Source organism: Apteryx rowi, unplaced genomic scaffold (assembly GCF_003343035.1).
Source record: "Apteryx rowi isolate R43461 unplaced genomic scaffold, aptRow1 scaffold_380, whole genome shotgun sequence".
In the NCBI taxonomy this organism is placed as follows: domain Eukaryota; kingdom Metazoa; phylum Chordata; class Aves; order Apterygiformes; family Apterygidae; genus Apteryx; species Apteryx rowi.
The window spans coordinates 603,813-627,067 of record NW_020450308.1 but is presented as its reverse complement, the minus strand read 5'-3'; the positions used below and the strand labels follow the sequence as shown (position 1 = coordinate 627,067).

General features: G+C 37.0%; 1 protein-coding gene and 2 long non-coding RNA genes across 8 annotated transcripts in view; 1 reads left to right on the top strand and 2 right to left on the bottom strand.

Moving 5' to 3' along the window:
* Positions 1–58: 58 nt before the first annotated feature.
* Positions 59–2,309, bottom strand: LOC112970138. Its single transcript, XR_003254892.1, has 2 exons — positions 1,899–2,309; positions 59–687 (listed from the first exon to the last, which is right to left on the bottom strand). It is a non-coding gene; the product is annotated as an uncharacterized LOC112970138 (long non-coding RNA).
* On the top strand, positions 2,116–16,065 carry LOC112970139. The gene is made up of 2 exons (XR_003254894.1): positions 2,116–2,198; positions 12,016–16,065. It is a non-coding gene; the product is annotated as an uncharacterized LOC112970139 (long non-coding RNA).
* Positions 16,066–16,138: 73 nt separating this feature from the next.
* MON2 (MON2 homolog, regulator of endosome-to-Golgi trafficking) overlaps positions 16,139–23,255 on the bottom strand; it is a 78,769-nt gene continuing 71,652 nt past the window's right edge. For 3 of the 6 annotated variants that reach the window (XM_026074183.1, XM_026074185.1, XM_026074186.1), the window contains 5 exons: positions 21,959–22,019; positions 20,501–20,624; positions 19,462–19,669; positions 18,824–18,906; positions 16,139–16,778 (listed from right to left, as the gene is read on the bottom strand). In XM_026074183.1, the coding sequence (XP_025929968.1) occupies positions 16,615–16,778; positions 18,824–18,906; positions 19,462–19,669; positions 20,501–20,624; positions 21,959–22,019 (640 nt within the window). In that variant the 3' untranslated portion in view covers positions 16,139–16,614. Of the gene's footprint in view, positions 16,779–18,823; positions 18,907–19,461; positions 19,670–20,500; positions 20,625–21,958; positions 22,020–23,255 lie in introns of those variants that run through there. The other 3 variants (XM_026074184.1, XM_026074187.1, XM_026074189.1) reach the window with 3 other exon arrangements.

Genomic DNA, 23,255 nt, shown 5'->3' with positions numbered 1-23,255 from the left:
ATTTAGATCTTATAAGGACTGTAAAACTAACTCTCATTAAAAAAAAAAGAGACAGTTATGCACATTTATTGTAGGTGTTTTAATATATTCCAAGTTTATGCCATAGTAATAAATGGTCAGCACACTAAAATTCGTATCAAAATGATATCCTTAGCCATCACTACAAATATATCAGCAATACAATTAAGGCACAGTAGCAGTTTCATGGGTTTGCATCTCACAAAAGTAAATCAAGATACACAGAAAAAATATTTCAGAAGTTCACCTATAAACTGTTAGCACTAAACAGTACAATCAACTATACTGTGAAAAGACTACCTTATCAATGTAAGGAAAGTGATAATTACATATTTTGGCTTTTGTTAGATAAATACGCAGGATTTCATACCACGCAAGCAAGAGCGGTTAAGATCACACATACAAGGTTTACACATTCAGAACACAGAAAATACAAGACAGTCACTGAATTCCATCTTCATAAAACAGAAAATCCACCTCTTTCAAGGCTGCCATGTGAATAATAAGGTCTAAGTATTAGAAGAAATGCAGACGCTTGCTCTTCAGCCAAAATTCAAGTGCCCTCCAAACAGTGTGAAACTAGTGGTTTTTCATCCAGGTCTGCGAAAGAGACAATATCCTAGTGACAGGGCTCGAACTCCACGCATCTCAGTGGCCAAGGCTAGACTCCTGCAGAAGTAGGAGGAGAAGGAATTGTTGCCACCTCAGCAGCATGCAATCCCGGGAAAACAAAGGGGATTCCCATTGTCATTGTCTTCATCTGCAGCTGATCATCACCAGCACTAGCAAGGCAGTAGCTTGCGCAGTTATCTCCACAGCGGGCAATGTCACAGCCCGACCAACAGCACAAACTACTACCTCAGCCAGGGCCCTGGTGCACCCGACCCTTTCTGAAGGGGCAGAGTAAGCAGACAGACAAGACGTCAACGATAAATGCAATCAGAGGGAGAAAACAGCAGAAAGATAAAAGGGCTCTAGGGTCTTTTGATGATCCTCTTGTCTCCTTTATCTGCTGCAGACATCAGCCAGACTCCGCTCGCCTGACTGTGAAAAGCAAAGGGAAACCCCGCCCAGCTCCCTCCCCAGCTTTGCCCTTTTCCTTGCATGACCTGAAACCGACGGGAAGGGCTTCATTTATCAGATACATTACAGACCCCAGCTGGTACAGTAAAGATCACGTTTAATTTCAAACAGCCACAGCTCCGCAAGCCTATAACAGACGGGGAGGCGAGGGGAGAGGAAGGGAAGGGAAGGAGGGAGGAAAGGAAGGGGAGCGGCGGCGCGGCACACCAGCACCCCCAGCCCGCTCCAGCCTCTCGCCGCGTCCATCCTGCGCAGGAACCGCGGCAGCGCGGGAGAAGCCGGCGGCAGCGGCGGCGCCCACCGGGACCTGCCCGCGCCGCCCCCCACTGCAGTACTCCCGCCCCGGCCGCGGCCCCGCCGCTCCCCGGCCCTGCCCGCGCCCCCCGCCGCCCCGGCCCCGCCGGTCCCTTCCGCCGGGGGGGGGCGGGAGGGCGGCGAAGGGCAGGCGGCGCCCGGCCCCGCCGCCGCTCGCGCCGGCTCGTCCGCGTGCGGCGAGGAGGCGCCGCGCCGCACCGCCCGGCTGGGACCGAGACCCGGGGAGGGACCCGCCGCCCCGGTGCCCTCCGCGGGGAGTCGCCGGGGGCAGCCCGGAGGGGGACGCAGGGAAGCGCTCGCCTTTCTCAGGCCGCAGACAAAAGGGCGCCGAGCGGCCGCCGCAGCCCCCACTGCTGCCGAGGCTCCGTCCCTCGCCGCCGCCGCCGCCGCCTCCTGTGTGTCCGGCTGAACCATAGAGATCATTTAAGGCGGGGGGAGAGAGGGGCTCATCCGCTGCCCACGTGACTGGACATGTCACTCACCCGGCCAGCGCCATCTTGGAGCGGGAGGGGGGACGCTGCTCGCAGCTCGTATTCAAGATGGCGCGGGCCGTGCGGGAGGCTGCTATTCACAGACGGACGCTGCGCCACTCCACTGTAGCTCTCCCTGCGATTCCTGCCGGACTGCACAGGAAGGTGCTACGTCCGTCCTGGGGGATGCCGGGAGGGGGAGACTCTACTGCTCTCGATCCGGGGCCCCATGAAAGACGCGGGAAAAGCGGCGGCCGGGGCGGAGGCCGTGCGCATGCCCCAGCACCGCCCGCGGAGAGCCGAGGCGGGCCGGTAGGGAGAGCGCCGCGGAGGGGAGGCTGTTCCTAGTGCTGGCGGTGGGGCTCGCTTATAAAACATCTTCAGGGGAAAAAAGATGTTTTAAAGTGGGAGTGGAGTCCCGTCTGTAAGTGAGATCAGCTGGGGGGGGGGTGGAGGAGGGGGCCGGGAAGCGCCCGGGCTCCCGGGGCCTCGGCGCTGACGGGAGCCGCGGCCTGGAGGCGCGCACAAAGCGGCTCTTCGAAACCGCCGAAAAACAAGTTGTACCGGAGTGCAGTTCTTTCCCGACGGTTTACTGTCCGACTACATTGCATGCTTTAACTAGAGGTGTAAAGGTGCTCTTTCCACATCATATATGTGCAGTGTGATGAGGTTGGGCTACAACTGCTAACGTTAACGGCAATAAGTAAAGCTAAATACTTAAAACTTTTTAAGCAAGAAAGAGGGCAATTGTTTTAAAAGCACAAAATACACATTACATTCTGTGTCTGCGGGCTTTAACTTTTAAAATGAATTAATTTTTGCATTCTGTAAAGCTTTTCTACACAAATATGAAGCCTAGAAGCTTTTTTTTTTTCTCCTCTAAATGGAAATGGACCACAGTAAGATTACTGCATACGAAAAACTGGACCTCACAGAAATAGATTGTAATGAGGTTCACAAATTCACAAAAACTACAAACACATTTTGATCAAATTTGTTTTGGCCCTCACCACCAACACATCTTGTGAACAAATCTGGGGGGAGGGGGACCCTCCCCAACAACCCTACCAATACACAACAGAAACCAAGTTGCAACGGTCAAAAAATGCATAGTTGGGCTTACAGAACCTGTATGAACAGCAGTGATCCAAAAAATGGAAATAACCTGGCTTGCAGCTTTCTAGTGCAAAACTGATTATAACATGGCTCTGAGAATAAAATCTGTTGCCTTTAGTGACAGCTTGCAGCAAATTTATAGCTGAGAAAGCCACGCTATAAAGCAGCCAAAACAGTCACCTTAAAGAAAAAGACAAAAATAAAATATTTTCTTACTGTCTTTTAGTTCCTTGTTTTTAAAATTGCTGCCTATATTAGACATCAGACTAGATTAGATCATTGACTGCTTAAGAGACATTTAAACCAATGACATACTGTTGGAGAAAATACATACCAAAAGAGTTTCTATACATTTACAGAGTCCATATGTTTTAATACAGACTAGAAAGTTAAAGAACATTCTACAGATGAGCAAACAGAAGCATCTAGTAACTCAGTCTTTTGCTTCTGGTTCTGGAACACAGTGCCTAATCTCCTCCAGACCACTTTCTCCCTATTCCTCTATTTTCCTATACAAAGCCATGTAATATTTTTTCTCACAAGAACAGTAAGATGTAATAGTTCTGCTATTTGAGGTCAACTCAGAAAAAGCAAAGTATTACGAAGAGATGGATGAACCAAGGAAATGCAGGATCCAGTTTTACTCAGTTAAGTTTGTGTACACATAAGGACCTAATTCTGAAAAAGAAACACTATAAAACTGGGAAAATTAAAGAGTTTATTAAAAAAAAAATTGAGGTGAGCAAAACCCAAATATTCCAGAGCTTTTTTTCCTACCCCAAATTTGGGGTAGATTATATGACAAAAGCTATGTAATAATGGAAAAAATCCTCCATATTCAGTCAAGATACTGAAGTTTAGTTAATTCTGGGGGTTTGCCTTTTTTTTTTTAAACTGCTCTCCTGTTTTAAGGCTCCTTCAACAATATAGTATAAAACTACTTTTAGACGAGACACTATCATGTTTTGATGACTCTCCTTTTGCTGTACTAAGACCTTTTTTACATTAATGAATTAACAGACTGAAAATCCATCTTAACAATATGAGCACTTTTAGGAAGTTTCTTGGACAAGAAGTTTTCAATTTCTGTATGAGGAAAATCAGCACTTCTGGGTGAAAGTAAAACGTAAATGTAAATCACTTCCATTAGGATGAATTTAATGATTATATAAATATATATATGAAGGGGCAGATAACAGTAGAATAGTTTCCTCTTGATATGAAGGTTTGATATGTTTATTAATTTAAATATTTGTAGTCTATCATATATTGGCAAGACATTTTTTAGTTGTTATCAGATATTATTAAAAGCTTGTTGCAGATATTCAGCATACTTCACAAATTTAGTATACAGCAAATCAGAACACTGCACTTTTTTTTTCTTGCATTTACATTTATCTGAAAACCAGAAATCTGAGGAGTTAGGATACTGAAAAGTAATGAATGAAAAAGTAATGAAAAGGATGTTTATGAGAACAACTGCATTGCATTCATAGGCGCAGGTGAATGCAGGTACCAATCTGCAAGCTCTGGAACCTAATGTTTGTTGGAGCCCTTCACTTCCCTGCTTCCCTCACAATCTCCCACACCCTGTAATGGCAAGGTTCTGATGGATTTAGAGGATCAGCACCCTTGATAACTTTCTGCAGCTCAAGTCTTCTTTACTAAAACATGAATGTCCAAAGACTTTCAAAGTCATGCTTACTAGCAAATATTTTTCTCTTTTTCCTTGAAGGTGAGGAATTCAAGGTGGAGAAATGCCAAAAATAAGCATTCAAGCCCCAAATCATAGGTAACAGAAGCAACTGTAACCTTGCTAACCTGAAACAATTGGGTGGAAAGCATCAGTAACATGCTATATAAAAACAGGAAAAATCCTCTAATGAGGAATGCGTGAAAGCATAGCAGGACCTGAAAAGTTTACTTTGTTTTACTGAGTTCATTAAGAATCTATTGAAAATCAAGGCAGATCATGGTAAGAAAGTGAGTTTACGGTTCAAACAGGGCCATGTTTTCTATATTAAGAGTGTATTTCAAGCCCTTAAATCGTCATCTAAATATTTAGACTAATGCAATGACTACAATGCTATCCTTGCATATACAGTATACAACGTATTCATACTTAAATATTATCTAGGTTGGGGTGGTGGGGGAAGACACACACACAACAGCCAAACCTCAGAGCAGACCATAGCAAAGGACATGTTAAAAAAATAAAAATACAAAAACAAAAGCAAATGTGTGGAATGAATCGCCTGCTAGGACAGTCTACTTGTCTTCCCAGATTATAAATGAAAGCCACGCTATATAATTTTGGTGTAGACCTCCAACTTTTAATTATCTGAATCTCAGAAAAAGAATCCAATCAGTTGTGCCTCTCAAACTGAATACCCCATACTGCCTCACTGATAAATTTGATTCCAGGAGGAATGATTTCTGTCAAAATGTTTTTAATAATGATTCAAATAAGCAGGGAACTGTGGTTTAAGTAATTTTAACCTTGTTTTGCATCTGTATTTATCTTTCCTAAAAGATTATTCATATTATTTCATTAGCAATTATGTAAATGTTTGTAATTAAATACAGTCTTTGCACTAATATTGGCAGTCTTTTTCTAACTAGGGAGTACATTATACTTATTTAGCAATTATATAGCTTATCACATTTATTAGATTTTAAATTGTTAATTTTATTTTAATCAGAAAATGGTGCTGGGTACATTTTTTCTTGATTACTTAGTATTTTAATAGTTGGTATAGCACTCTATTTGGATGCAAAGTAGAATTATATGAAAAAAATGGTATTCAAAATAATTCTTTCTTAGACTGATCTGTTTTAAATGTATTGGGTTCATTCTTGAAATATATGTTGTTAATACCAAGGACAGAACTAATTGTTTCTGGCTAGCACTGCCTTCAGCTTTTAGATACAGTAGATCTCATCCTCACAGATCTATTCTATTTATGGAAGGGAAAAGCAAGCTTCTTTTTCAACTCCCGATCTGTTTCCAAGTTTGAACTAGTCATCTGAATTGAGCTGATGGGATAAAGTGAAATCAAACTGTAAGAATAAGCAACTGCTATCAAAGCATGGTTTAGCACTTCAAAAACTCTTGCTTCCTGCTTCTTACTCTGTAAAGAAGGGTTTCATGCTACTCCATTCATCAGTTCAGTACTTTCTTTTACCACTTTGGCAGCACATAACTGCTTAATATTTTAAGAGATGACAGTGCCTATTGCTTTAACACAGTTAGCAATTTCATATTTTCAGAGAAAATACTTAATTTAAATCCTTGTTTTCTAAAATAAATGTTTATCCTTCCCCATTTGATGTTCTAGGGCAGTGCTGTGTGCAGACTCTAGGGCTCATTTAGCGGCAAGGAAGTGCCAAGTGCTGCAGATCAAAGCCCCAAGGCATTAACAGATTAATGAAAATGTTCAGTAAGTAGATCTGCAAGTAATAGTTCTGATATACTCCAGAAATAGGTTCTTTGTACATGTACAGGCCAGCGGTACTATACCTGTAATATTCCTGTCCTCTTCCATGTGTTCTGATGAAAGAGGATGATCAAAACCAGCCTGCTGTCTGTCCTTCTTAAAGGTCTTCTGGGAGTGAGAAGAAAGTCGGCTGCAATTCATATGAATTGTCCTGTTGGTGGACATCTACTTTTGGTTGCCATTTTTCTGTGGGGCCTCTCAGCCCCTCATGTGACTAGGCAACAGTCTGATGTGACAGGGAAAGAAGTGTGAATCCACTAGCAAGGAAGCCAAAAACCTAAGAAATTCCTTGGCAACTTCAATAGTTTCAAGTAAGAAATAGTTAGCAACGAAAGCAAGACAATACAGTGTCAAGTTTCAAGTTCCCAATAATCTCTTATCCTCACCAGACTCTGCAGTCTAGAAGCTGTCAACTTCAGAAATATCATTGGTCATGGAGACTCATGCCAAGTCTAAGACAGATACCCTGTACGCAGAGAACAACAGTTATGATTCCAGCTTGAAGCCCAGGATCTTCAAACACAGGACTGGCAAGATGCTAAACAGATACTTGACATGCAAGGCATTTTCCTTCTCTTTTTATTTATAGGTAACCTGCCCCCCTGAAAAAACAAAAAACTGAACAGTAGACTGACAGGCATAGGCAGAGAGCTTCGAGTATGTTTCAACTTTGCAGTACTTTTGACTGAAGAAAAAGATGGTGGCTGTATATAATTCATCCTTTCTGTTAGGAACATGCTTCAGGTAGAAAGAAGATTATGCTGCTGACAATGAGATTCCTTTAGAAGTTCTTAATGTAGGCATCTGGATCATCGGTGGGAATAAACATGTATTAACATGAAAAGAAACAGCATATCATACAGATTTTAAAAATCAGATTATTTAAGAACTCCTCTAAATGCAGATAGTAAATTAAATTTCAGCAATGAATGCTAATCTCTTGGTACTGAAATGCTGTAGTTAGCATAGTAAGCATACTCAGAGAAGGCCAAAACATACATTTTTTTTTATCTAATCCATTTCATAATCAAGATGTAAATGCTTAAACAAGGAACTCAAACAAGGATCAGTTTCTAGCATGTTACTGTCAAACTGATAGGACATAAGGGCTATTATATTCTGAATCAGAAAACACAAAAAATGATGTAAACATGTTTCATTCTTAGCAAATTCCTATCAGTTGTTACTTACCTCATGGACATCCTGCTGATGCTAACAAACAGTTTTTATTTCTCAGAAAAAATGGCTAATTGATCTATAATTTCTATCTTCTCTTAAAAAAGCTAAAACACTGGGTTTACACTTTTAAAAGTCTTCTAGTAGCTCTCTTGTTTTATGCTAGTTTTCAAAGAGTCTGTAAAGCTCGTGAAATTGCTCTTTAACTATCAGGATGAAGTTCATCAGGCCCAATCAATTTGACAACACACAGCTATTTTCTATTCCTGTTTTTCCTTTTTCTAGGTCAACTTCTTCAACCTTTGTCACTGATATCGATGTGTGAGCCACATACTGACATTTGACTTCTGACTTTTTGGATCAATCATCTCTATAACAAATCAAAATAATCCAACACATAAATTGCAAAACTGAGCCAAACGCATGATCACTTGATATGTAAATAGTCTTCTCTTTCAAATAGTCAACACTTTTGTTGGTGCAAAGCTTTTAATACTTATGTTTTTATTCTCTGACAGTTGACGGTTTTATCTGATTTTGTTCCTTGACGTATTTAATTTCGTATGTGTTAACACTGTTCTTTCATGGTATCTGCATTTATTTATCTGACCTATATTTCCACCTTCTGTAGTCATCCCCCTTGTGTTTGAAGTCAATAGAGTTCCTGATTTAACTAAACTGGTCTCTTATTACAGCTCCTCTCCCTCTGCTGCATTGGGATATACTTTCAGTTGTGACCTTCCCATCTGCAAGGAACTGTATTATCTCCTCAGTTCCCCTGTTACCTCAGACTTGCCTTCTGTGAGATCTTACCCATCACTTTTCTGAGGTCTGCCTTCTTGAAGTCCACTCATTTTATTTTGATGTTCTCCCTCCTCCCTTTTTAAGGATCGTGATCATTTAATTTCACTGTCTTTCTCACCCAAGTTGTCTTAAACCACCAGATTTCTTCCTCACTTACTGGTGGTATAGTCATTCTTGATCCCAGCAGGTGGCTCCTAGAGTGTGTAACACTGTCTGTCTATAAAGGAGACAGCAGATACTTGGAACCTGATATAAATCTGAACGCTATAGCTCAGCTATGAAATGAGATTTACGAGTTCCTAGAATACAATGCAACCTTCACTTAAGGAAAGTATTCTCACTGAGGAAATATGCTTATATGCTCGTGCCCAAGTTGTACTGAAGCTTTCTATTTGAAGAGTGCTCTCCTGAGACTTTAGGTGAACTAAATATTGCACAGGCCTTGCTCATTACATTTACTCATAAACTGCAATCAGGACAAAAACTACCCATGTCCTATTAGCCTTGTAATGGACAAAATTATTTAGTAAACTACAATCAGTGATGTCTCCAAACAGTTTACATCCCTACCTAAGCAGTTTTACCTAAAGATGCTGGAGATGAAAATCCTTAATCTCACCTACATGTGAAAACACTAATCATTAAGAGAGAAGGCTTTTGTGTACAGAACCAGGTTCACAATAAGAACCATTCATTTGCTTAGAATATTTTGTTGATAGAACTGGAAGGCAATTTGAGAATTCTTGGAACAAGGCACAGTCAGTTCGCTAAGCCAAAGAGGAAAAAATCCAACATGATCCATTGGTACTACAGAGACGTTCAGTTTGGCATAGCTGATTCTTTCATAACACTATATGCATACTATACACATTTACACAAGCTGCAACATTTTGTAACCTCCCCTTTTCCCCCCAAGAAAAGTGACATGGAGAACAATGACATATGAATTATCAAAATGAATGTACAGAAAAAGTACTGTATTTTCTGAAGTTTATGAACCTCTTGAAAGTAGGGCAATTTCTACTAACAGTATTTTTTAACTCAGATTTGTTTTTGAAGAAAGACATTCTTAAGCATCCAGAATTCTTAGCTTGGGCTTTTCAGTTTCCTTTCCAGGAGCAGACCTATACTCTTGCATAGAGCCTGGGAACTCTGACTTTTGCATCACTTTAGCCCAAGTTTAGACTCTTCAGGTTCTCATCCATTAATTTTAGCTGCAGCACTATTTTCATTCTAGCTCTTTTTTTTCCCCCTCTCCTTTCTTAGCTAAATTTGTAATAAGCTGCTGTGGCTTCCAGAAAGCATTTTTATTTTTTTCCCCCCAGAGAACAAACAACCATATCTATTTACACCCAATTCTTAGCATTCTCTGGGATAATGCTGATTCCAAACTTAGCTTTTTATATTGATGACATTAAACAGTAATAGCCCAGTCTTCAGTCTCTTAGATGATTCTAATGAAAATCAGAATATAAAATAAAAGCTAAAATAAAGCTAAAAAACAGAATGAAAAATGCTCATTTTGAAAACAGTTCTCTGCAAGGGAAAATATCCATATTAATCCTTACGTGACTTTAAAGGATAGAAAGAGGAAGGAATTATTTTATATTCTCTAAGTCCTTTGCAGACTTTCTTCTGCATATGCTGCCTATTCCACTTATAAGTACAAAGAGGCAGTACTCAAACATCTGTTTCTGATTCAATTTCAAGATCCATATAATTTGCTTAATTCATTTTAAAAATCCCTTGTAGTTTTGCTTCACCTACCAGATAAAGCGTCTTTCTTCCTGCCCATTTCTATACTCATTTGGCAGCAGCTGCTTTTTCTCCCTGCTCTTCATGCAGTTTCACCATTTTTAGTGAAAGACTTCCACGTAGTTCTTGGTATCTAAAGAGATTTTTGCACATCTCTACCTTCATCGTATCTCTGAATTTTCAACTAAATAAAACTAAAACGCTGTAAGAAATGGAAGTGTGAGTTCCATTACAATTTATAATAAGGTAAAAGCAGCCTTGTCCGATATGCATTCCAACGTTCAACAGGGTAATACTAAAACTGTATATGTTTATGTCAGTACAGCAAAACACACATTTATAACTGAAACACACTTGTAAACCCTAAAGAGTATTTACTCCCAAAATGAAACCACTGTTCTACATAACTATTACAATCATTTTTATTTGACTTGCACTGGCCCTGATGTGCAATATACTGCATGGACAGATAGATGTCCCTGCCCCAAAAACATACAACTGAAGAAAAGCACACACCAGAAATGTATTGTCAGAAAAAAAGGGGTGGAAAACCCAGGGAAAAAGAAACAATACTGGCATCCTTATCATTCCTCAATGAGCAATGTCTTAAAGAAACACATCACACAGCAAAATAGTATGTGTTAAAGTAGTAAGTGTTAGTAAGCACTTACAGATAAGCCATTTAAAAAGATCAGATCAAATGTCCACGAACAGATCCTAATCTTAAACCAGTGCCTGTAAGTAATGTAACTAGTTTAGGGAGAAAGGAAATGAAATACTTACCAGATTGCTTCCTAGTGGTAAAAGCACATACCTGTTTTGTACAACTTAAGCAACCTTCATGACTAAATAATAACTGACTGCTTTCTCTCTGAATAAAAAAATAATGCACCATGCAACTCTAAATTTAGCCTTAAAAAATTAAGGAGAAAATAGCAACTATTTTGTTAGAATGAATTGCTGCTTATGTGCATGGCTCAGGAAGTTCTGACCTGAATAGCAAAATGAACAAACCTCAAAGAAACAAACAATTTTATACTGCTATATCGGGAGCAATTGAAAATGGTCTCAAAATCCAAAGGAATAATACATATTTTTTTTCCCCCGAACAAACAGATGAAATTCATGCTTCAGCTCAGCTTTCTTACTTCCCGTCTTACTCTGCTTTCCCAATAAATACTTTGTCTTCCACTAGATACCCAGTCATACAGGATAGCTAATTGCTAGCATAAGCAGAAGGATACCTTTATAGAGCTCATTGCTTTTGTGACCCAACACCTAAACGAAATAGGAATTATGATGAATTTACTTTTTTTTTCCCCTATGACTGTAAAAGGTGACTTTATAAACTTAAACATTGTTAACATGTTTACTTGATTTATTCCAATATACAATTAATTTCACATACAGTAAACTTACAAAATACTGTTTTCAAGAAAAACAAACTAAAATTTCTGTAGATGTCTTATAGCTATACCTAAATAAATAACATTAAGAACACAGCTAAACAGTATTCTACAATGTGCATTACAATTTCTTGAGGGGGGAGAAGAGAACAGATAGAAGAACTTGTCTAGAGTTGCTACACTGTTACAGTAAGCAGGTCTCACTTCAATTTATATGTAGTGTACTATAAATGCAGATCTACATTCCTTTGTCAGAACAAGTACACTTAATAAACATGGAGAGATATTTTATGAGTACAGTGGCATATAAAGATCCTACAGAAGAACATTTTTGTCTCAACTCCAATATGAGATAATTCCATTTTTTTCTTGCAGTATCAGAAATGAAAAAATAAAACAACCCAACAGGAAAACAAAAGAGGATGAGAACAGAACTCACTAATTTAGATAAGGACACTGCTGGAACAACCTAGCGTTGTCATCATGTAATCCAAAATTAACTTATAAGAATTCTGGATGTACTCTTAAGATGTTGAATCTGAGGCTACACAATTGAAGATTTTGCAAAGAATTAGACATGGTATACTCGGGTCTTTTGAGGCAGTCAGCATCGATCAAATTTTTCTTCCTTTGTGAAGTCAAGCATTAGAACCTCCACTGACTACAGTGAAGTGTGAATTATACTAACTCACTGCTTCTGAGGACACAGTAAAGTGTATTAATTTATCAAAGTTTCAAAGGACAAGAAATTATCAGACATTATCAGTCTACATTTTAGGAGGAAAGTCTTTTCACCTGTGTTCAACTAAATACTTTCTGAAATTTTGATTTCCTCAAGGAATGCAAATATTCTGTCTATTAATATTTTGCTGATGGAAAATAAATATTCTACATGTACAGATATAGGCCATACCTATCCTCTAGTTTGGACCCCAGTTTAAACAAAACCCACACCCCCGTTACCTTTTTGTAACTTTCTGACATCCAGTATGACACTTTGAAAACCGATATGCTCCAATCTTACACAGCCTTATGGGCATGTACTAGTCTCTATAATCAGGATGTGCAAGGCTACTGTGCAGGACTTCCTTCTTTCACATGTAGAGCCTCACCTTAGGAGGATTCAAGTGGAAGGTTGTAGGAGATGCCTGGCCACAAAGGAAAGGAGTAGCAGGCTGCAAATTCAAGGTGAACACGCAGTGAAAGACACAGAATTGAGGCTTATAGAAACAGAAGAGGAGAAAATACGTTTTTTTCAAGAACAGCAATATTCTGAACTTTTAAATGAACTTCTGTAAAATATGCTGATGACTAGGACTTGTGTTTGCCATATGTAGAGATATGTTGAGAAAAGAAAAGGCATTAACCTCACTAAAAATATCTTGCCTGAAGAGTTCAAGGTCAGCTATGACATGGTTTGCCATTTTGCAAGAAGAAACAACTCAACCATCTGTTGGGGGGAAAAAACCTATCTGAAGAGTATGATGAAAAATTACTGAAGTTGCATAGACATACTGTTACTTGCTCCTGCAAATGTGTAATACTGGCCATACATACATGTGGCTTAATGTCCAGTAACATTCCACAATTCATCAATAAACAGAGGAGGAAGCAAGCATATGTACACAAAACAAATTCCCTGTTAGATAAGCATCTCTGATGATACGCAAATAATTACTCTGTTACCTTTAAGAATAAAACTTCTCCTACAAAGTTCCCAGTTTAAACCATCTGCTTTTTTCCTAATCCTAAAATTAGGACACTATATAATCTTAAACACTTGCTTACATTGAGGCAATGGTCATAGCATGGAGACGGACAAGTTTTCCCAAATAATCCAGTATCTTGGAATGACCCTTCTGATAATCTGTAGGCCTCTCAAATTTTCACTTTGGATTCCCAATCCAAGGCTTTTTTTTTTTTTTTTTTTTTTTTTTTTTTTTTTTTTTTTTTTTTTTTTTTTTTTTTTAAGGTGGGGAAGAAGAAGAAAATGTAATAGGTAAGGGAAGTGGTTACATTCAGCAATTTACGTTTATCATAAGGGAAGTGGTTACATTCAGCAATTTACGTTTATCATCTAACTTCCACTTTACTTATTTCTATACAGTCAACTGTATCCCTTTCTAGCTGATTTCAGTGACGCAGTGCAGGCTCCAATTCTGAAAATGTCCATGCATTTTACCTAATATACCTAAGCAGTCCTGCTGACTTGAGAAGAACAACTTGGACATGGATTTATATGATGGCCAATGTTCTTTCTAATTAGATTTCTTCAAGAACCCGTACAAGATTTGCCTTGCTAGAAATAGATGTAAAAATGTGACATTTTACAAATTCAAAAAAAGCTGTTGGCATCAAAAATATTTAGTAAAAGCTATAAATAGAAAAAAGAAACTAATACTTGAAGTTACAAGTAATATTTGAGTGCTGAACAAGAAGGCACAGTAAAGGGGTAATTCTTATTTACAGACAAAATTAGTCAATGAAAAGCCTCCTTTTTGGTTCTCAAACCATTTATACAAAATATGAGAAAAATTTAAATATGGTCAGCCTCACCTTGCACATCCGAAACTTGCCTCAAATAGCACAGGTATTATTCATTTGATCATTAAGGGGGAAAGTAGCGAAGGTAGCTGATGGGTAGATTGTATTTCACAGCCTTTCAAAGATTAATGCCCATAAGTGATAAAGTATACTAAAGTCTAGAGGCTTAGAGAAAAGATATATACACATATATGCTAGCATACCCTCCTTTTTAAATATAGATAAAGCTGAAAAGAGTTTACTGAAGATTTGCTTCATTAGACAGAATATATCTGTGCTATCACTGAAAAAACAGACTAATTAGAAACAAGCTCATCCACAGTTTGGTCTGCATGTCACTTTCCAGAAATTCTGGTTAAGATGGCATAAACAAAATTAAGACCCTCTCCCGCCAACCTCTGTTTTTTAAGTGACTTTATAGTGCTTGTTTATCTTCCATTAGTTAGCACAGCAGTTGCCAGGTTTTCACTTCTCCAGAACTGATAAGGTTCTTAGTTGTATATGGGACCCAATTCTGCAATACACTGGAACTGCTTCTCCAAACAAGCTCTTTTGACACAAACCCATTAACAGGAAATATTTGTTTCCTTAATGTAAAATGTGTGTTTCTCTAAAAACTACCCACGTTTAAAGATTAAGTTCCATGCAACTTTGGTCACAGAGAAATACACAAGGTCTTAAAGCCCCTTGAGTATTTATTGTACATTCAAACAGAGAACTTTTGAAAAGGAGCATAAACTGGAGGCTTGTGGGAACAAGCTGTTCAAAGCTGTGCTTGCATAGCATTATTCACACATGGTACTTCTAACCCTGACCAGCTTGTCACACTTTCACTTGAGGCTCCTACAACTTTTACATCTGTTCACATGTACCAATGAATGTCCCTTTAGCCAGAAAAGTGTAAAGCAAACAGATATAATACCATCTCTTATGCATGATAATTGCTTTTAATATCTACAAATGACTTTAAGGATCAAGAACCTAAAAAAACTCTGAAATCCATAGAAAGGCACCTGTCTTTCTCTTTTTTTTTTAAACATTGGCCTTTGTGCTTTCACATCACGGCATGAAAGTATGTGTGAATACAGGTGAAATATTATTGAAATCATAATTCATTAAATAAAAGTTTAATGTGCTAAGCCACAATTCAAGCTTTAAAAAGAATACTATTAAAAGTATTTTGTTTCAATAGTGTCTTATGTGAAAATGAAACAAAATACACATTTACTTAGTGCCAAATTTTAGTGCACTCTAAATGGTTAACTATCTTCAAAAATACACTTCTCATGATTTTATATCAGACATAGTTTATAATTAAAAGGTTAGAACAATTTGTTTGGATTGAAAAGACATTACAAAACAAAGCACTTAATTATTGAACAAAATATTACAGACAAGTATTTCAGATATTTGAAATCACCTTTCTTAAGTCATAATTCAAAGCCAGTGACATCTGTCAATACGGGCAAAGAAGGCAGACAAACTTCATGTATTTTTTTTAAAGCAAAGCTGCAACTACAAAAATGGATAGAGTTGAATAAAACAAACATCTTGAAACACGTATTTTATGAAGTGAGGTATGGTAGTGTTGAAGTGCTACAGTGGATTTCTGCATATTCAAACTTATTTCAGGTCAACTATTTTGAAGTTTGAGATCAGCTGATCATTGACTGTTTGCTGCAATCTTTTGTCATATGACCTCTTTGTTTAAATGTGCAATGGCCACAGAGAAGATACATTCAATTTAGCAAAAACTAACAACACGATCAGATATGAATAAGCATATCTGGCAATTAGAAGGCAAACTAAGTAAAAATGCAAGCATACAACTTATTCATAATAAATACATTTTCAAGCATGTAACTATCAATATTTTAAAAAGAATTTAAATAATAAATGCAACTATTTTATACAGAACTGTACCATTTATTATACACACAAGTATATCAGTTCCTTTTTTTTTTTACAAAGGCTGGTTACAGATAATACGGAATGTTACAGTACCATCTTGCATAAAATTTTAGTACAATTTGTACTTCAAAAAAGGGTGCAAAACACCAGCCTAATAAATCTGACTGAATTGAAATATTTTTAGTTACATCATTAACATCATTAACACATACACAACAAGCTGTACATAAGCCCACTTTTCAATCACCACTTCAAGATACTGTAGCAAGTACATTAGATTATAAATGATTCCACTATTCAGTTAAATTTATTAAAGGTTTGCACTGCTACTCACTCTGGAACCTTTGAGATATAGTTTGTATTCATGAATTACTGAGCTCTTGTTAGTGCAGTTGAAAGGCAGTCAACACTGGTTGCCAAGTACTAGCCACAAGAGATTTCCTCAGAGAAAGATCACCTGGGAACAAACATTTTTGGATACTTTTTTCTTTCAAAAATTAAAAAAAAAGTTTTATGGGGTCAAGACTCTCCATTCTGTACCTTGGATGCTGGTGGATGCATGAAGTCCTTAAAGGGAACCAGTGCCTCTTTCAGAGCAGAACACACTTCTGACGATGAGCAGGTGATGCACTCTACTAAAGTTGGGTACAAGGCAATAACTTGTGCCCATGTGTTACCATCAACTGTAATGAAAAAAAGAACAAATTAAGTCACTTGCTGATTTCATACAACATTAATATTTTTACTACAGAAATAAAAAACTACTAAAAGCTAGAAGAAGTGGGAGTAAACCAATTCTCTAACGTGTCCAGTAGTTCTCTTTATGAGAAAGCCAGCAGCAGTCTTGGCAATCATTGTCATATACTGATCAGGAGAAGCATTTCTCTCATCCCAGGAAGGGGGACGTGGGGAACAGTCTAGCTGAACTGAATTGGCTACTCTACTCCTCTAAGGAGAAGGCCCACCAAGGTAGCACTTGAGTTGCCTTCAGGGTATGCCAAACAGCTTCACCTGTTCTGGCATAGTTTTACCTTCACCTTTTTATCGTCAGACTTAAAAACCACATTATCAATAAATCTGCCTACTCACTGATGCTATGAGTAAGGCATTACATCCTTCAGGAAACCCACCTGCCTATGTTTTTCTGGAAAGGCCAGTTTGTTTCGGGATGGACAGGTTTTTTTCCCCCTTGCTGATAATATTAAAAACAGGGAGATGGAGGGAAGTGATGTGTATGTTATTCTGTCAGAGTTGCAGAGTCCAGTGCAGCTAACTTAACAAAGAGTCAGTATTAGGCAGCATGATACTGCCTAATAAATAAACATCTGATAGCAGCTTGAATATCTGGAACTTTGGGAAAATGGGAACAACCAATTAATACGGACAGAAGAGTATCTATTTATCCAATACAGTCTTTAAATAAAAAAATTAATCTATTGTCTGACTGTAAATTTTCTGGTGAGAACCATCTATGCATACAGTAGATACAGCTTACAGGAGATAAAGATTCTTTATTATAAAGGAAGTTGTGATCTTCCATTTAATTCAGCCCTTTAAATACATCTGTCAACCATCTACTTGGGCATCAATGAGCTAAGACATCTTTCCTTCTCCAAGAGAGAAGCATGAGACGTGTTTGTGGCACTGTCATTTCTGTTTTGTCTGAGACAGCGGAAACATGTCTAACTCTTCATTCTCACAGGCTTAAATAAATAAATAAATAAATAAAGTCAAAATAATGCTAAATCAAAGAGTGTACATTTTGCTTTATTGGGGGGGGAATTAACAGCATTATATTTATTATATTTTAAAGATTTATCAAAAATATCTAATACATTTTTATTTTAAAGGGCCTTGACAATGCTGCATTTCTTCTCTCTGGGATCACTGGAACAAAGCAAAATAATGTTTAAACTAATCAAAATGCCAATGAGTTACTATAAAATATCACAAAGTTTCAAAAGAAAAATTAAAGCAATCAAAGATATTCACATTTGTGTCACTCCAGAGCTTCAAATAAAAAGAATTATGTTAGCTTGAATAAAAAGAAAGGATCTTCAAGAAAAAATTAACATTCCATTAAAAATAATTAATGAGACTCACACTTGTTATATACGCTGTTTTAAGCAAAACTCTTGTTTATTCATCAGAAAGGCCTGACTAAGATTTTTTTTGCTTTATTATCGCTACAAATTATTATACTGCGTATGGGGGCAGGAGGTACTACAATAGAAAGGGAGGGAAGGCAAGACTTAAGTATGAACAGCCGACCCATTCATTTAACTTGTACACCCCTTTAGTTGCAGACTGCACCTAAGGGAATGAGATCCATAGCAACCTACAAGGACACCATAAGGAAAAAAAGGATCTAGTAAGACTAGCAAATATAGTTATGTATATTTAAGAATTCTATAGTATTTTCTGGGGGGTTTTTTGTTTGTTTGTTTTTAAGAAGATACCAAGCTCTTTTTAATAAAAGATATCAGAGATGGAAATTTTCTACTTCATTAAACATATCTTATGATTTTATACTGTTAGATAAACTGGAAAAACTCTCCCCCTGGCCAATCTACCTGACATCTACATATACACAGAATTGCAAAATACCAAATCTTAAAAATTATACTTTCCTTTCCAATTTGTGTTTATTACAGGAAAGAATGAACATGTCTATGTGGCAGATATAATTTTATCTTGCTTAGAACCATGTTGTTTAAATGCAACTTACCATTTTCAGGCTGAGTTTTTTTAAGTGAGTCTATGAGAGTACTGACAGCTTTCAAAACAAATATGATTTCTGTTACTTGTTGCCTACAAAGGGAAAAATACAAACAATCGACTATACAATTTAATCTCAAGAATACAAATTTTCTTTGAAACTTACATAAAATAAAAAAGACAAAAATGTATTAAAAACAGCTGCAATGAAGCCTACTGAAAGGATATTATGTCATTACGGTTATCATTGGTCTTTAACTTTTCCACCATCATAGCTGTTGCTGGCTAGGATGGCTTTAAATTCAATATTAGAAACAGTAACAGCATACATATCTCAATCTGAAAATACTGATGTATGTGATTAGCTTTAAAATGAAAACAATCAATTCTATCAGTCATTCATTGAAATACCTTGCAGATTTAAACCATCAAAAACATTTCTGCTGAAGTTAAAACATAAGTAAGTTCACATTTTAAAGAATTTACTAATTTGACCTATACTTAGGTCAAATTTTTTGTTTCAACAACAATTACTTCAATAAGGATTCACAACAGTGCTACTGGATGTTTTATCTTACTTTGGAGGAGACTCTCCACCTCTCAGTTTAGAGACTACTACCCTTGATTTCCTAAAGATGTTGGACATACCGTGGAAGAGGACATTTGCCACTCAATCTCTCATCTTCTATGTAGCGATGCAATACATCCTGTGACCTTTTTAAGAGCACAGAAAGTGCCATTCTAGAGATGTAGCCTTCCTGAGGAGTTGTGACTTTATTACTGAATGAAAACTGGAGCAGTGTTTCAAAACATACTTTAGAAAATTCCTCTCTCATTCGAATATCTATTTCTGCTTCTGTCAAAGTAAAAAGTTTTATTTAATTGTGCAATGTGCATGCTAATACACTAAATGTTGCATTTCAATCAGTTAACTTTTTTGCAAAATACAATTAAAGTATCATTCCTATAGAATTAAAAAAAATTAACACTGATCTGAACTAATATTAAGAACACATTCTAAGAAAAGGTGACTGGACAATAATCATAATAGTCCCCAAAATAAAAGAAAATATGCAACACAATTATTAATGTGTCACCCACTTACATTGCTTTAATGATAAAATACATAAAATTATTAAAAAATAGTAACCCTGGCTCTATAGCATAAGTACTAATATTTGGTACTGTACAATCCAAATGTTTTTTTCAGTAATGGTTTATGTCCAGTTTCTTCATCTTTCTCCAAAAGCTCTAACTGTTTTTTCTTGAAGGCAGAGAATATATCTCATTAGTTATACCATACAGCTATGCTAAGATCATTTAATTTTTAAGAACAGGATTTTATGTCTCTCTTACAATTGTCTGAAATTATTATCAGGACTATTTCAACTGGCGTAAAGAAAATAAACTATGTAGGAAGTCCAGTAAAAACTATAAAGAAATACAAGTACAATACTGAACATGGTACTGACCAAGAAGTAAAGAAATAATTAGAAAAAAAAAACCCTGCATGGAATGCTCTGCAACTTCCATGAGATAAAATATAACTTATAAAACCAGTGATTTATACTGAATACGTGTCATGAAGCTTCAAGTTTTTATAAGAATAAGTACTGTCATCATTTTCTTTACTTTCTAATACATTTAAACACCATTTTCTGTATCTTTTGTCATTCAGGTACCATACCTGTAAACGAGGATGACTGAGAATGTATTGAGCCTTTATTGAGCATAGTCATTATTTGACCAACAAATTCCTTAGGAATAAAATTAGCATATGGCAGTATCTCTGTGCTGATAAGCTGCACCACCTAAAATAATATAAATATATTTATTTTGATTTTCTGAAAATTAAAGTTTATAATTCTAGTACACGAAAGACAGATACATTAAGCAAAATACAATGTTCAAGAAAAATCTGAATATCCCTGCCTAATGAAACTTCAAAAAAATTTTCCAATGCTAGCTTTTACAAATTTGCAAATACATCCAAAAATTGTGGACTTCTGTATAACAGGTTAAAGCTGAGCTACTATTTTTGGGGGGCTTCTGAGTTTTTGAAGCAGTTATCACTCAGATTTCCACTGACATTTGAAATATGTTCTTGAAATTGAATTTACAGTTTTGAAAAGAGAAGATCAGACATTCAGAACTAACCTCCATCTCCCTCTCTCCACCCAATTCAACATCCTCATTAAGGCATTAAGACATGTGTCACATGCTTATGATGTGACGTCTGCAAAGCAGAGCAAGAAAGGCAATTATCTAAACAGTTTAAGGCAGCGCACATTAACCAAAATGCTTTAAATCCTTGGCCTTGATGTTTCCAATCAGAAACAAAGTGGGCATAGATCTCTGTACGTTAATGTACCAGACCTCACAGTCCTGCTCTCTGCAGACAGCACCACTCCTACATTTATCTTGAAGTCTTTATGGTCCAGCTGCCACTCTGGAGAGATGACAGGAGATCAAACCCATAGCTATCACCTCCTCTTCTCTGCAACTCCCTTTCCTGTGTACTCCTACTCCCTGGTCTGCTGCACCTCTTTGCCCTGGAGCAAAAGGGGACCAGCCCCTCTTCATTCCAAATATCGTCTTCTCTAAATTTTCTTAAGTGTTACCCAACCAAATAAGATTTCCTTTACAATCACAGTGGTCTCTGTATAGCACAAACATGACATCATTTCTCCGTTTATGCTTTTTGGTATAGAGAACACATTTAGAGGGTAAACGTCATCACTGACTGAATACCACCCCTCAACACAAAAAGCATTTGCTGTACGTTTGATTGTCAGCTTCCTCCATTCATTTATAATGTAATTACCTGTGTAATTGCTTGACAATAACATAAAGAATAAGAATCAGAAAATGGATTAGAGGCAGAAACATGTTCCATTTATCCACTTTAGGCTATCTCGAACTCCAGATGACAACAAGAAAAAAATTTTTGGCATGCAGCTTCCTACTTTTTGCAAATTCTGGGCTTATGAATTTGTTGTCCATCTTGTTTTCAGAAAGGAAAAAATATTGCCAAGAAATACTGAATGGATGATTTTCAAAAATTATTTCAGGAGTACATGCAATCTATTAATGTCACTACCTTGTATGTTTGACAGTATAACATAATTTTCTGTAGTCTCCTTACCTCAACATCAATACTCTCATTCTTCTGAAATTCTTGAATTGAGAGATTATCAGGAGGTGTACTAAAAATAAACATACTACATTATACTTTTAAATTCACAAAATGTGTCAGGAGATAAATATGGGGGGAAATGCATTACATTTAAAGAAAAGTTATTACATGCATCAAGTTTGCACTGTATATGGTAATGATTAACAGTTTTGAATAAAATATTTTATGAATAATGATGCAGAAAATGGTTTGAAAGAAAAAAGTATAGTTAATAAGATTTAAGAGTTAAAACTGATGGACTGGATTAAGGACTTGCAATACCAACACCATCATTTTTCATACCTGTATAAATAATCTCCTTTGTCTTATATATTCAGAAGTTGCAATATCTGCTTAGCTTAATGCGTGAAGGTAATGTAAGGGATCACAGTTTATTATTTTTTACTTTTTCCCTGATTTTCTCATAATCTTCCCAAGATTATGAGAGATTTTTGATTTTCAGCATTACATTTGAAAAAATTAATTTTATATCATTTTCCTTCTACATTAAATACTTTTCTCATTCATGAGACAATACTTTGTCTCTCTTTTTTGAGAACTCAATGTGATACATTTGTTCTCATTCTTAATTAATTTTATAAAGAGAGAATCCCATTTTACAAACAATGATTTTGAAGATTTCATAACTTTTTGTCATTTATCCACTACATACAGAAATTTATTCACAGATAACATGTCCAGAAGTTCTTCAACCATGAAATTTACCCACTGCTTTACAAGAGGTCACCTTATCTGCTTGTAACTTTGGAAATCTTACATTATTTGATTGGAAATTTTATGCCAACTATCAGTGACACAGTTTTCTTCCAGTGAAGTTCTGTCTCATCCACTGAGTCATTCCTTGTACTTACTGGACCATCTGTTAAGTTGATCCAACTCTCCAGCCTATAAGAAAACTAACCATTTTTTCCTTTGCTCAATTATGCTTCTGCCAAGTTAGTGAGCTGAGTTCCTCAGGAGGAGAGAAAGAGAGGGGCCTCCTCTTTCGATAACAATCAACTACTTCATTGCTTCAGCTCAGGTGTTTTAATTTGGATCACACACTGGCTTTAAAGTGAATCTTTCAGTCATCTCCATTTACCAAACCTTGGCTCGCATCTGGTCTCAGAGAGCACAGAACTGGATACCTTTTTGATGAAACTAAACCAAAAGATGTACTCCAAGCTCTAGCAGATGTTCACACCACAGGAAGCCAGACTACAGCTACTCTGAAACAAAACTCCTAAATGAGCATTCCCTGGATGGC